The sequence below is a fragment of the Camellia sinensis genome, chromosome 1 (genome assembly GCF_055761805.1).
Source record: "Camellia sinensis isolate YWXY chromosome 1, ASM5576180v1, whole genome shotgun sequence".
In the NCBI taxonomy this organism is placed as follows: Eukaryota; Viridiplantae; Streptophyta; class Magnoliopsida; order Ericales; family Theaceae; genus Camellia; species Camellia sinensis.
Genome location: NC_138961.1, coordinates 235,192,315 through 235,207,000, shown reverse-complemented (window position 1 = coordinate 235,207,000; position 14,686 = coordinate 235,192,315). Strand labels below are relative to the sequence as shown.

Genomic DNA, 14,686 nt, shown 5'->3' with positions numbered 1-14,686 from the left:
TCATTTTAACAAATAAAGTTTGGAAATTAATCCACGTAATTAAAATATTAATATAATTTATAATAACATATAAAAATATAACTTGTATATAATAAATATGGTAACTCAAAACATACGTAAAATATATTATGGTGACTCAAAATCTAATATAATTCACCTTAATATTAATTCTAACTTTTACCATTCATTCACTACGACCCATCAAATACTCCAAATTAAACTCAAAAGTTTATATATAAAACAAAACAATTAGAGGGAGAGAGAGTGACTGAGTGTTTGGAAAAAGTGAGGATACTTTTGGACGATGGATGGATATACATAACAGAGGAGACATGGGCAGCAAGAGGCGTAGTCTGGAAACCACTTGGGGGGCATGCCTCTTAGTTGTACCGAAAATATTATATTTTAGGCCTCGTTTGGGAACAGGCTAATTTAGTAATTTTTTGGCTATTTGGCTAAAAAGGTAGGTAAAAAAAACTTGTATGTTTGGGATGACTTTTTGGCTAATTACGAAAAGATGTGCAAAAAGTAGAGAGAAAAGAGAATCTTTGACTTTTTGGTATGGGTTGTTGGCTTTTTGACTAATTTAGTAATTTTTTGACTAATTGACTAAAATAGCCTCTTGCCAAACGAGGCCTTAGTGTATTTTGATCTAAAAAAAATATATAGAAAAATATAATAAAAATATTATTATACTTAGAAAATAATATTAAATAATAATATAAAGTTAAAATTATTTTTTTTGAAATCATTTCTATTAATATAAAATATAAGGGATAACTTAAATTTTCGGGTTGTTACAGTGTGTCAAGTATGAACTGTACAAATGGGCTTGAGGCCATCTGTTCTGTGTATCAATGACACAAAATGGGCCCAAGGCCGTTTGATATGAATGAATTCGGTCTGAGGCCGCTTGAAAACTGTACGAATGGGCCTGAGGCCGTTTGTTATGTGTGTCAATGACACAAAATGGGCCCGAGGCTGTTTAATATGTATGAATTGGACCTGAGGCCGTTTGAATACGAATGTGATGGTCTGGAGGCCATTTGAATATGAATCATAATCATGATCATGAATATGAAATGCGCATAAATATGAATATGAAAATGATAGGTTAGAGGCTGTTTGATATGATGGGCCAATGACCGTTTGAATATTTTGATGGGCCGAAGGCCGTTTGAATATCGTGATGGACCAAAGGCCAATTGAATATGAATGTAATGGGTCAAAGGCCGTTTGAATGAAAAATGATCATGATCATGAATATGAAATGCGCATAGATACGAATATGGAAATAATCACTACTACAAAAATAGTTAAAGATTACACTTTGACAAATGAAAATATTTCACTTTTATTGAAAGTGTGATAAAAAAATTAGATTAATATTTTAATCACACTTAATTTGATTAAGTGAGATACTATTTATTTTTTATGTCACTTGTTAATTAAGTGTGAATAATTATATATATATATATATATATATTTTAATCACACTTTCTAATTAACATGTGATTAAAGATCACATAAGAAGAATTAAAAATATCTCACTTTTATTAAAAGTGTGATTAAAAAAATTAAAATGATTTTTTAATCATACTTAATTTAATAAGTGAGATAATATTTTTTTTAATCACACATTTTAAATAAGTGTGATTATATATATTCTAATTCAAAATAATTGTAAATACATTCTCACACAAACAATTAGTTCCCAATCAAACCTAATTCATATCCCCATAACATCTCATTCAACTCTGTCTGCCTCTTGCTGCTCCTCACCATGTCGATCACCTTCGTTGTTACTAGCGTTGCCAATTGCTGTCGTCCTCGATCATCACCACCACCGCTAGCCCTACGAGTCACTGACGATCGTCTCCTCTTAGATCGCCTCACCGCTGGCCGATTCGGTAAATTTCTTTTTGTTTTCTCTTTGCTTTCCCTCTCTCTCTGCTATTTGCTTTTATCTCCCTCACTGAGTTCAATTCATCTTGTGGAGGACGGTCTTTGATTGTTTGAGGGCACTGTAGTTAGTCGGTGCTGAAGCTTGAGGCTGACCACTGCTCCACACCAGTGGCTTGATGACTTGCTTTAAAGTTTACGTGATTTGGTGTTACTTGAAACAGCCTGGAATAAAAATATATAATGCTATGACATCAGATAAAGTATCTACGAAAACACTTTTACAGACATGTGACGGTATACTCCATCAGGTAAAGGATCTATGAAAACACTTTTACATGTTTTTCTACTTTTGTCTATTTCTTTTTTATTGGGAAATGTTAGTTATTAGATTAGCACGTATGGGAGAAAATCTCTCCACCCTTGGCAAAGCACCTAAGTGCTTGCACCCCCTCAATTCAACCCTCCTAAGAGAAATTGAACCCATGACCTCATTGGGATTAAGCCCTAAGAAAGGCATGGTGGCCAAGTAGGCTAGGCCTAGTTGGTTTACTTTTGTCTATTTATTGTTTTTAATAATTATACAAGTTTGTCATATGGTTGAACGTTTCTTGGGTTTTAATTCTTGCTTATCAAATTAACGAAGCAGTTAATTGAACTAACTTTTTTTGTAGGTGGATGAAACCCTGGATTTGTTTAATGAATTACAACTACAGCATCAAGTAGTGGCAACAAAGGCCAAAACTCTTCATGATGCATGTGATCGACTGGTATGGACCCCTTTCTATTCACTTTACGTTGATACTTCACTTGGTTAGGATTACCAGTGACAATTGTTGTTAATTTTGACCCTCTAAAGTGTAGCTTCAAGGTTTTTTTAAGTGTTAAAAGCTTAATTTGGACCTTTTGTAACATGATAGGGCATAGGCTTAGAACTCTGCTGACCATGGCATGAGATAATTACATTTCTTTAGGGCCAAAAGTTCAAAGCATATTCAAATGGTTAGATAATTAATGAAATAGGCCCTGTTTTTGTTTAGCATTGGAACAAGCAATCTTTGGGTGTCAGATTATATGTGTGGCATTTTCGGTTGCTTCAGTTAAATTGTTTTATTGTGTTTTCTTTTTCCTTTAAAATCCAATTTTGATAATTGTATCTCACAGGTTGACTTAGATAGTGATGGCTAGTTTCTTACATGATTATTTTATCTTATTTATAAAATGGAATAATACGTGTACAATGTTGAATGCCCTAGTTTGACTTGTTTTAGTTGCTTGCTTTTGTTGCAGCTAATAAAGAAGCAAAGACTCATTGAATTTGCAGAAGCACTTCGTAGTAAGCTCAAGTACTTTGATGAATTGGAAAACGTAAGGTTTGGTTGCTATTTTATCTAAGGGATTCATATTACACCAACTCATATTTGTGTGGAAGCGACAAGTTCAAAATTGAAGTTAAAAATAACAATGGAGTGACACTTTTCATTTGAGATTATAGGTTTTAGAAAAGTATAAGCATGTAAAAAATGAGTACACGGCTTGTGAGCTTGGTAAGTAGTGGCCAGGTAGTTAGGTCAAGCTCACACAAATTTTTAGGAGCTTAACCAAAGTTTATGGTGTGGAACAAGGTGAGATATTTGTTCATTTGGCTATGAAATTAGTTTACTGTAGCACTTGATCTCTCTCTCTCTCTCTCTCTCTCTCTCATGTATAAGCATAAATATGCCTTTTGACTAAATTAATGGATTGCAGAGTTCTCATGAGTTGTCTCTTGACATTTTGTTTTTTGTTTCAATTTATTGAGTGAATAATTGTGTGGACCTTTTATTCACTCATTGGTCCATCTCTTTATCAAAGCCCCAACGAATACATGGGCATGGCAGGGCAGAGAAGAAGGTAATGAAGCACGGAGAGAAAGAGAGTTTATCAATTCTTCAACTATTTGTTTACAATGGTTCTTGTATTGCAGTCTTGGAGGTAAATTTTACATGTTAGTCCTGAAGTCATAGAAGGTGTATCTCTCATTTTGATTTCAATCTGAGAAATGTGTTAACCTTGAATTATTGTTTGTTTAGGTCACAGTGGTTATTATGCTTAGTAGAATCAACGTTGAGTTGAGAAATGAAAATGTTGATGCCAATCTATTGTTTTCTTGTAGAGAATGGATCCAACCCCACAATGGCAGCTGCAATAACTGCTGCGGGTGATTAGCAATTACAATAGATTGCAAATGTATCTCATAAAGAGAAAAAGAAAGAGAAAGAAACATCAATTGCAAGTAACGACAATGGCAATGACATTGGCAAAGAAAGCCCCCATTTGCATGAAGAAATTGATTTACCAGAAAGGTATATTATTTTTTGGATCAACAGAAATGCAATCCATAATAGCTTGGAACACAACCTCCCTAATAGTCCCTTTGCATCTCCTAAAGCTGCTATGGATTTCTTTGATGATAAATTAGCCATAATTAGATGATTTAGTTTAGTTCTGCAGGGATTTTTTGTGGCTTCTTTTCTTCAATCTCACTACTATTGTTACTCTTAAAGGTATTAAGAAGTTCTCCTCATTCGTTCGTTATTTAAATCCTTTTATTTTCATTTCAGCTTTCAATCTCTTACTCAATTCACTGTTATTTACATGGCTTATTCCAAATATCTGTTTTCCATAACTTATGTTGATTGCATAAAGTTAAGAAGCAAACTTTAGGCGATTGTCAGATCTAAATCAGCACAGCAACAGAGGTTAGCTGCTACTTCTTAGCTCATGGCTTCTATTTTCTGTTCTAGTTGCAAACAAATGCATGAATCTCCTCTTCCAACAACAGCAAAGTGATACCCAAAGGTACATATATACATTATATATTCTTTCATAATTTAACTCGTATGTTACTCTCTTGTGAAGTGATCACTCGTACTTACACTTGGTTTGCTCTACATGTTGAAGGGCCGCTGCGGCGTTGATGATGGGTGAGGATATGCACAAATTCGAGCGATCCCGGCTTGATAAGAACGAGTTTCCGATGAACGGTGGGCTGGAAATGGTGAACCCCGATTCAAGACAGATCTACTTGACTTTTCCAGCTAATAGCACAATTAGAGAAGAGGATGTTTCCAATTATTCCAGGTATATATGTTTAGATTTGGCAATTTGTACTCAATTGAATGCCCTTTGATACATTGAAGTATTTGAATTGGGCCCGAGGCCGTTTGACGAGTCTAACAAAGTTATGCAATGGGCCCGAGGCCGTCTGATATGTTTGATGCAATGGGCTCGAGACCGTTTGATATGTCTTATAATGATCTAAAATGAGCCCAAAGCCGTTTGATATGTACAAGAAAAATACAGAATGCGCCTAAGGCTGTTTGTATATGAAATTTATGGGTTCGATGTACTTAATATAAATCTCATTCGTATAACCTCTTTATTATGGTATTATTCATTGGGCTTTCGTTCACTCTTTTTATATATGTATGCAGGTGAGTAGAAGGATGCTCAACTTTAACCGTAATGAACCCAAGAAAGAATGTCAAGTTTGTGAAGTCGACCATGACACGCCTTACAAACGAGGCCTTAGTTTCAGAACTATCGTTTTGACCCTTTTGTCTTTTTTTGATGGTTATATTTGACTTTATCTGTATATGAGCTATGATTTTGTATAAATATAGTGTTACATGAAGCCAGACATAGAATGTTTTTTTATGTGGGTATGTTTGGTGTGAGTTATTAATACAAGAAACGTTTTTTGTTCATTCCATTTATGCACAAGCTTATTGGACAAATATTATCTTTTTGTTTTCGCTTTTGGCCCCATATAATTATTTAAAATTTGTTTCCTATCTGAGGCCGTAGGTAATTTAATGATTATTGGCGGTTATGATCCTAACCTTTAGGGACGGGTTTAGGTTAAGACAACCACGGTATAGAACGAAACAAAACAGCTGTATGGACTCAAGAGGTGGCTCGTACGAACTCTAGAATGGCTTTCACCATAGTGTAGCACTTAGCTCCGTACAACGCTTTGCTCCACACCAGAAATCAGAACTACGGTACAGAACAGAACAGATGTATGGACTCAAGAGGTGACTCGTACGGATTCTAGAGGTGGCTCCCACAATAGTGTAGCACTTAACTCCACACAACACTTTGCTCCACATCAAAAATCAGAAAGTTAGTGGATCCATGATAGACAGAAGGTCACAAAAGTGACTAATCAGAGAGCCAATGGTTATTTAAGTCCCCCAAGGCATGGGACCTCCGTAGTGGTACTTATAAAATAATTACTCAAAACACATTTTAATAAACAGTTATATCCATGGTTTTTCTTATTATATAAAATAAGGTTCATAAATTCAAAATGATAATATAATTTATAAAACACAAATTGCGCAAAATGAATTATGGTAACTCAAAACATACATAAAATATATTATGGTGACTCAAGATATAATATAACTCACCTTCATATTAATCCTTTTACGGTTACTTCTCCATTCACTCACACTCCTCATTTTTAATCCTTATTCACGCCTTCCTAATTCCCTTCTTCCTAATCGAAGCACCCTTTTATAGGTGCTTCCTTGCCCCTCTTTATTCCAATCCATTTGCCCCCCTCCCCAAGCAACCACTTGGCCCAACCTTGCTGGCATGCTTATCCTTTCTTGATCTTCTTTTTTTATTTTCTATATCCGTGGGTTTATCTTCAATAATTATCTACTTAATTTTACATTGCTTCTAATTAATAGAATAATTACATAATAACTTCTAATATAAATTAAATTACACTTTATCGTTTACCATTATTAAATTAATTATTTTATTTTATTCTTACAGAATATTTAATTAAACATTTAGGACTTTTTTCATTTATAATTAAATAATACTAATATAAAATTAATGAACAATTTAAATTTTTGGGTTATTATAATCTTCCCTTTTTTTAAAAATTTCGTCCTCGAAATTTGTGATATGTGTAAGCTATCTGCTGTGCATTCTGATAAACATATATATCAAGAACAAATTTGATGATTAATCTGATATAAAATATTGTTAAATCATTACCTCAAAAAAAATGTACCAAAATCTGTTTTTTTGTCAAAAACTGTTTTGGGCCAAAATGATAAACATTTGGTGACTTTAAAAACTTTTCATTGGTTTTGTTTCCCAATAAATAAATAAATAAATAAAATGAGAACACAATTAAACGAGCGAATAGAAATGAAATGACAGAATCATATGCAAGAGTTGAAACAATTTTAGATGAACTTCCATTTCTTTTATCCGTGAACTTTCCATTGATGGGAAATAGTTCCAAAATAAGTATTTTTATAATTTTTTTTTATTTTTTATTTTTTAATAAATTTTGAAAGATTATAGATTTGAACCCACTCTTAAAAAGTCAAAATGATTTTATTTTCTTTTGCCAAACGCTACGGAACATATAATATGGATTTTTCTTTTTTGTAATTGTTTTTTTTTTCTTTCAAATTATTCAGCATGAAAAATACATACAATTATATATAAAGTAATAAATAACTCATCTTAATTGCAAAAATTAATGACACCACGATTGTTACTACACAAATATTTAATTTAAATATAACCTGTAATCTAGCTCAACATTTCCTTCATCCTATTTGTGCATGTGTCTTATGCTCTAATACTTTAATAAAAATAATTTAAAAAACTTAGGCTTTGATACCACTTGTCACGACGCGCTCCATGTACCCAAGGGTTAAGCATTGTGATGGCTAGTAACTAAAGTTACCTCCGGTCAATTCTTAAACAAATTACTAAACGCGAGCGGAAAAAATATTTAATTGAAGGTACCAAAATAATCATTAGAGTTTCTATTTTTATAACAAAATTTATTGACTCATAAGGCCGATATTTACATATGAAAAATAGAATTATAAATACTATAAAAGTGCTATGTGTGTCTATTCCACAGCCCCACATCTAAGACTCTTCAAAATCTATTTCTGAGTTGCATTGTTTCCTGAAAATTGATAAACAACTTATGCACATGGCAGAGTGAGAAATATTATACTGAGAGCATAAGGGTATAAAATTCACCTTGGATAATTATTGGGCTAAACAGAGCTTGATATTAAAATACAGAATATATAATATGAAAATCAGAAATCATATAAACAAAATAAGTATAACCACGGTACATAATGGAACAAAACAGTTGTATGGAATCAAGAGGTGGCTCATATGAACTCTAAAGGTGGCTTCCACCATATTGTAGCACTTAGCTCTGTACAACGCTTTGCTCCACACCAGAAATCATAACCACGGTACAGAACAGAACGGATGCATGGACTCAAGAGGTGGCTCGTATGAACTCTAGAGGTGGCTCCCACAATAGTGTAGCACTAAACCCCGTACAGCACTTTGCTCCACACTAGAAACAAGATGTCAGTGGATCCATGACAGACAGAGGGTCACAAAGTGACTAATCAGAGGGCCAATGGTTATTTAAGTCCCCCAAGGCATAGAACCCCTGTGGTGGTACTCATCAAAAATGAATATTTATATAATCATAGTCAAATGATTATTAAAAGTTACAGTCCCGCTAGGTAGCTCGAAACTGTCATGGCTCGAGTGGCTCGAGGTTCCAAAACGATGCCATTTTGGTATCTCTTTTTTTGTCCCCTTTCTTTTACTCTCTTTCTCTGTGTTGTTTGTTGTTCTGTCTTTAGAAAGAAGAAGACACAGCTTCACTCTCCCTCATTCTTCGTTTGGAATCTTTATGACCAAAATCAACACATAGCTTCATCTTTCTCAAGATCACCATCACCATCACAGACAAACAACAAACAACATCACAGATCCAAGATCACCATTACCTCAAGATCCAAAATCAATTCCTCAAGATCACCATCACAAATCCAAAATCACCATCTCTCTCTCTCTCTCTCTCTCTCTCTCTCTCTCTCTCTCTCTTTTTCTAGGTCTTCATTACGGAGAAATGGTTTTTTTTTTTGGTTCATAGAGTTCTGCAAATGGTTTTTTTTTTTTTTTTTGGAACAGACAAAGTGGGTTTGATTCATGAAGTTGAAGAAGAAGAAGAAGAAGAAGAAGAAAAATAAGAGATTCATTAAACCTCGCAAGGAAAAAAAAAACAGTTTCAGAGAAGAAAAAAAAATCAAAATCAAAAAATCAAACCCAAATAAGAGAGAGGGATGAGAGGTCTCTGTTTTTCTTTGTCAAAAAATGGATGAATTCACACAAAATCAAACCCAAATCAAAGAGAGGGATGAGAGGTGAGAGTGCAGAGAGTGATTGAATAGACAGAGAGGAGAGTAAAGGAAGAGAAAATGTCCGGGCCACTCGAGCCAAAAAAATCTCGAGTTACGACGTTTTTTCCTAAAAGTTAAACAAACATATTCATGGGTTTCATTTTAAACAAATAGAGTTTGGAAAATAATCCACGTAATTGAAACATTAATATAATTTATAAAATATGATTACATAAAATAAATTATGGTAACTCAAAACATAAATAAAATATATTATGGTGACTCAAGGTATAATATAACTTGATGATACAATTACTACACAACGGCTCCTAGGTGGAATGGGTCGGACTAATCCGCGCTTCTTCAACCGGTAACTGAGTGTTCAAGCCCACCAAAGAACCTGCACAGGAGTTCAATGGGGAACGGGGAGTCCCCCAGCGAACCCTCCGACGAGCAAGTTAGAGAGAGAGAGAAGTGAAATGTAGAGATATGAATTGGAGATAGAAAACTTAACTTTCTTCTTGTCTTCAACGTCTGCTTATATCCTTTGGTAATCATTTCGCCGTCCCTTCCGATCTGTCACCTTGGCCGAAAGTCTGTGCTGTAGCTTACCTTGTTCAGGGTGAGCGGGTGTTGTTCCGACGGAGAGGTGTTGTCGTAATAAATGCTGTGATGGGCAACATTAATGGTGATGTGCAGTGGCAATAACTTTACAGATCTTTGTCTGCTGATGTGGCTTGTCCTTTACCTGCCGTATGCCTGAATGTCATTGGCTCTTTATGCCACGTTGGATTCCAGTTGTTCTGGGCTTCACCAGCTAGGTTATGTATTGGGCTCCAAGTGATGGGGTTGGGTTGTTCATAGTGGGCTATGGCTTTTATGGGCTTACCCACGTCAGTAGTCCCCCATTTCCGAGTGCAGCTTTAGTCCAACGAAGGGAATACTAATGAAGAGAATAAGGATGTTAGAGATTGGCAGGATGGAGGTCGACTGACAGGGGTGACCGAGTGGGTGGACTGATCGCGAAGTGGACCGACCGTGAGGTGGACCGAGTGGAAGGGAGGATCATGAGGTGGACTAACCGCAAATCGTGGCCGAGTGGAAGGGCCGACCACGAGGAGGGCCGACCGCGAAGGTTGGCCGAGTGGGAGGGCCGACCACGAAGGTTGGCCGAGTGGGAGGGCCGACCACGAGGAGGGCTGACCGCGAAGGTTGGCCGAGTGGAAGGGCTGACCATGAGGAGGGCCGACCGCGAAGGGTAAGGTAGAGGGGTGCGGGGCTTAAGAGGCGGCGTGTCATGTGGTGATTTGAAGTAGAAAAGACAGGGTAAGGGGAGGAGACAGTGGATCGTGGTCGTGCACGTGGCAACATCTCGTGGGGGGGAGATTAGGCATTGGATCAGAAATGAAACGATAGGTCATTATGGGTGTTGAAAAGATAATTTTGGCGGATGTTTTGAAAATTTTTCAAACTGTCGCAAATTAATTGCGATCCTTGGAATATGGGCAAGCCTTGGGCTTTTGGCATTATTCGATTTACCTACTTCTTTGCGAAAAATCAAAACATCCCAAGTGTTAACTCCTTTGTTGCTGACGATACACCGCTGCAACATTTTTTTAATTTCCTTGCACCTGCATCCGATCCGCAGACATACCATAGAAATGGCCCAAAAAGAAGCTGTGAATGACAGGGTGGATCCGCTTGGTGATGACGACGCAGTGGAGTTAGCAGAGCAGTATAAGACGGAGAGGCAAATGGAGAGGGTGGGGGAACCGATGGTATAATCTCATGCTTCCACCATGATAGCAGCTTCGAAGCCAATCAGCCAGGCGAAACCAGATCACTGGCACACGAAGGCTGACAAATCAACGGTTACCACGGCGGAGTTGGAGGCTATTCGCGAAAAATACCAGGTGCCTGCTGAAATAGAATTACTGTTGGCGACGTCAACGGAAAGGCCATCCGACGCAAGGCCGGGGGAGTTTTCCCTTTACGAGGAAGCATTGAAGGGAGGACTGAGGCTGCCACTGCCGCAAGTGGTGGTAGATGTCTTGAACCATTTGGAGGTGGCACCGGGCCAACTAATGCCCAACGTATGGAAGATTGTACTGGCCTGTGCAAGCGCGTGGCCAAAGGCGAACGAAGGGGCGGCCATGACAGTAGACGAATTCTTCGCATGTTATAAGGCCTCAGGACAACAAGAGACTTGGGTGACGTTGCAGGCGGCGGCAGGGAGGGGTCTGGTGGCGGGGCTGCCGTCATCAATTAAAGGTTGGAGGCCGCGGTGGTTTTATGTGTCTGCAAATGGAGGGGCTGGGGTGCGCACGGTGTGGAGAGTGTCCACCAAATCTGTAGAGCCAAAACTGGGAGCAGTGGTAGAGGAGAGAATAAAGAAGGTAAAGGCATGGCGAGAGAAGGAGGGGTCAGGTGGGATGAACTCGTTCAATCCTCAGCCTTGTTTGGAGCGGGGTTTGGTCCTTAGTCGAGCGGTGGAGATCTGGGTCGAGCTGAATTGGAGGCGAGGAGGAAAGCGCAAGAGGCTGAGGATATGACCATACTTGCCAAAGCCAGTAAGTTCAAAAAGTCCCGGGAAAACCGACCGCCAAAGTTGATTGCGAGGGAGAGGATCCGACCTCGCCCCAAACCCTTGGGGGAGAAAGATTTAGGTGGATTTGTGCCCCGACCGCCCCCAGTAGATCCTTTGAAGGAGAGGGCTTTGAAGGAGATGGAGGTGGAGGGTGTGGTAAAGAAGAAGAGGAAAGTGAGGAGGAGTGAAGAAGAGCCTGCTGTGAAGAGGAGGAGGGAAGTGATGGCAGAAGAGACCAGCATGGCCAAGGAGGCAGAGAAGGGGGGAATGGAGGAGACCCCAGGAGGGGTGGTCGTCCCAGAAGTGGTGGAGATTGGCTCGGAGAGAGTGGAGGTAGTCCCAATAATGGTGGAGATCGTCTCAGAGGTGGTGAGGGTCGCCCCCGAAGTGCAAGTAGAAGGTGGGGCAACTGGCCCTGAGCCAAGGGGAGGAGAACAGCCCCAGGGAGGTCCTGCGCCCCAAAGAGGGGGTGTCAGGCTGACGACCAGGATCTACCACGCTTGCACAGTGGCTGGGCGGCTGGAGGGAGGGCAGGTGCAGTTCGCCTTGTGGGGATCGTAGATGAGGCAGTCGTGCGCTCAGTAGCCAGATTCAATGAGGCTGAGTTGCTGAGGGGGTTATGCTCTACTCAAATGGAGGTAACCACCTTAGCAGGAGCTCTGCTGAAAAAGGCGGCGCCTACAAAGATGAAGGCAGACAAGGCCAAGGCTCAACTTGCGAGTTTGAAGGAGGAGCGTGCAGGCTGGGAGAGTGCCCATGCTGAGCTGCGAATTGTCAAGTTGGAGCTGGAGAACGAACGCCACCAGGTTGTGTCGCTCAAGTTCCAACTAGCAGGCGAGCATAAGAAGCTGGGGGATGCTCAAAAGGTCTGTGCGGTCGCCATCGAACGATTTGAAAAGGCTATGACCAGCAATGAAAATCTGCGTGCCTAGCAGATCAAGGAAAAAGAAGACGTAGACCTGGAGATTGCTGGGCTGCAAAGGAGCTGGAAGATGAGCGTGTTAAGGCAATGGAGGGGAGGGAGGGCCTGTAAAAGGAGTTGTAGGAAGAGAGGGCCAAGGCGGCTGTTGAAAAGGCGACCCTGCAGAAGGAGTTGGAGGAAGAGAGGGCTATGGCAGCCTCTGAAAGGGCGACCCTGCAGAAGGAGTTGGAGGAGGAGAGGGCCAAGGCAACCTTTGAAAGGGCGGCATACCCCGATCTGTGTGTTGCAGCAGTGGATCAATTCAAGGGGTCTGCTGAATTTCAGATGGCAGTTGATGCCGCGGTCGCCAGCAGTTTGGCGAGGGAGGAGTCAGGGGGGCGGGACTGAGGGAGAAGTTATTGAGAGCTTCCAGTGGTCCGACTTCTATAAACACAAAATGGCTGAATTCTGGGACAGTGGTTGGAAGATGTTCAAGTGTAAAGCTGAGGAGCTGTTCCCAGACTTAGACCTGAGTAGTGTAAAAATTAACGACGACGATGTGGCCCAGACCCCCCTGGATGAGGGTATTGAAGAAGAAGACCTCGTGTCTAGTGAGGAGGAGTAATTGAAGAAGAAGAAGACCTTGTACTTAGAGTTGTTTTTGTGTGTTTGTTTTTGTTTTTGAATTACTGTAATGAACTTATGTACAAATTTGTGAATAAATAAAATTTCAGTTGTGTTTTCATTCCATTGCCTGTGCTTGGGCATCTGAAATGAATGAGAATGGTGGCTTGTGTGCATCTGCAAAGTGGAGGTAAAGTTGTAATAAAAACTAAATTTAAGAACTCCTCAATGTAGAGCGAAAATGAATTTGTAATAAAAACTCAATGCAGAGTAAAGTTAAAGGCTCCTCAATGCAGAGTGAAATTGAACTTGTAATAAAAACTCAGTGCAGAGTAAAGTTAAGAACTCCTCAATGCAGAGTGGAATTTAAAATGTGATAAAATTATGAGTTTGTGTTTGCCACACTGCTGAAGTGGATGAGAATGGTTTATTGGAGTTAGGCTTGACTAGTAAGGAAAGAGGTTGACTTGTAAAAGTTGATAGAGAAGAAAATAATCTGATTAGTAAAGGAAACATGTAAGAACGTCGTTGGAATTTGACTAAGAGAAAAGTGGTGTAAAAACTTGGACTTGGAATTGTGACTAAGTGTGTCTACTAATGCCACAAGTATGCGTGCTCAGTTGGGGCTAAGCTGTGATTTACTGACGTTGCAAGTAACTCATTTTGGACCTAGAATTGTGGCGCTCAGTTTGGCTGAGACTTGTTATGCTTGGTCTGGCTGAGGCTTGGTCTAGCCGAGTGCTTCATGCTCAGTCTGGTTGAGGCTTTTTGTGCTCAGTCTGGCTGAGGCTGTTAGCGCTCGGTCTGGCCAAGGCTTTTGGTGCTCAGTCTGGCTGAGGCTGTTGGCGCTCGGTCTGGCCGAGGCTTTTGGTGCTCAGTCTGTCTGAGGCCTTTTGGCGGTCGGTCTGGCCGAGGCTCTTGGTGCTCAGTCTGGCTGAGGCTTTTAGTGCTCAGTCTGGCTGAGGCTGTTGGCGCTCGGTCTGGCCGAGGCTTTTGGTGCCCAGTCTGGCTGAGGCTGTTGGCGCTCGGTCTGGCCGAGGCTTTTGGTACTCAGTCTGTCTGAGGCTTTTTGACAGTCGATTGGGTCGAGGCTCTTGGTGCTCAATTTGGTTGAGGCTTCTGGTGCTCAATTTGGCTGAGGCTTCTGGTGCTCAGTTTGGCTGAGGCTTTTAGTGCTCAGTCGGCCGGAGGCTACTGGTGCTCAGTCTGGCTGAGGCTTTTTAATAAGTGCTGCAACAAAAATGTTATTGAAACAACACACAGATAGCTGAGATATAAAATTGTTGTCATGGAAAGTGCGATCCAGTTGATCAAAATTTACATTATGCCAGGGGAGAACAAGTATGTTCATGTGTGTAAATTCGTCAAAAGGAAAATACAATAACTGAGCAATAAAAAGGTAGGAGTTTATTGAAAGTAGCGCTTCAA

General features: G+C 39.7%; 1 protein-coding gene across 9 annotated transcripts; it reads left to right on the top strand.

Moving 5' to 3' along the window:
* The first annotated feature begins 1,707 nt into the window (after window positions 1-1,707).
* Window positions 1,708-5,629, top strand: LOC114312977 (conserved oligomeric Golgi complex subunit 3). Of its 9 annotated transcripts, none has more exons than XM_082869124.1 (8): window positions 1,708-2,213; window positions 2,577-2,672; window positions 3,193-3,275; window positions 4,058-4,247; window positions 4,396-4,448; window positions 4,689-4,743; window positions 4,846-5,025; window positions 5,379-5,629. In XM_082869124.1, exons 1-4 carry the CDS (start codon window positions 2,082-2,084, stop codon window positions 4,104-4,106), a joined length of 360 nt encoding a protein of 119 aa, XP_082725250.1. In that variant the 5' UTR covers window positions 1,708-2,081; the 3' UTR covers window positions 4,107-4,247; window positions 4,396-4,448; window positions 4,689-4,743; window positions 4,846-5,025; window positions 5,379-5,629. The 9 variants fall into 9 exon arrangements, 8 of the variants coding, with proteins under 8 accessions (XP_082725250.1, XP_082725256.1, XP_082725261.1 ...); XM_082869130.1 differs by having other exon boundaries at window positions 4,388-4,448; XM_082869135.1 differs by having other exon boundaries at window positions 1,708-1,910; window positions 2,127-2,213; window positions 4,058-4,743.
* Window positions 5,630-14,686: the final 9,057 nt, after the last annotated feature.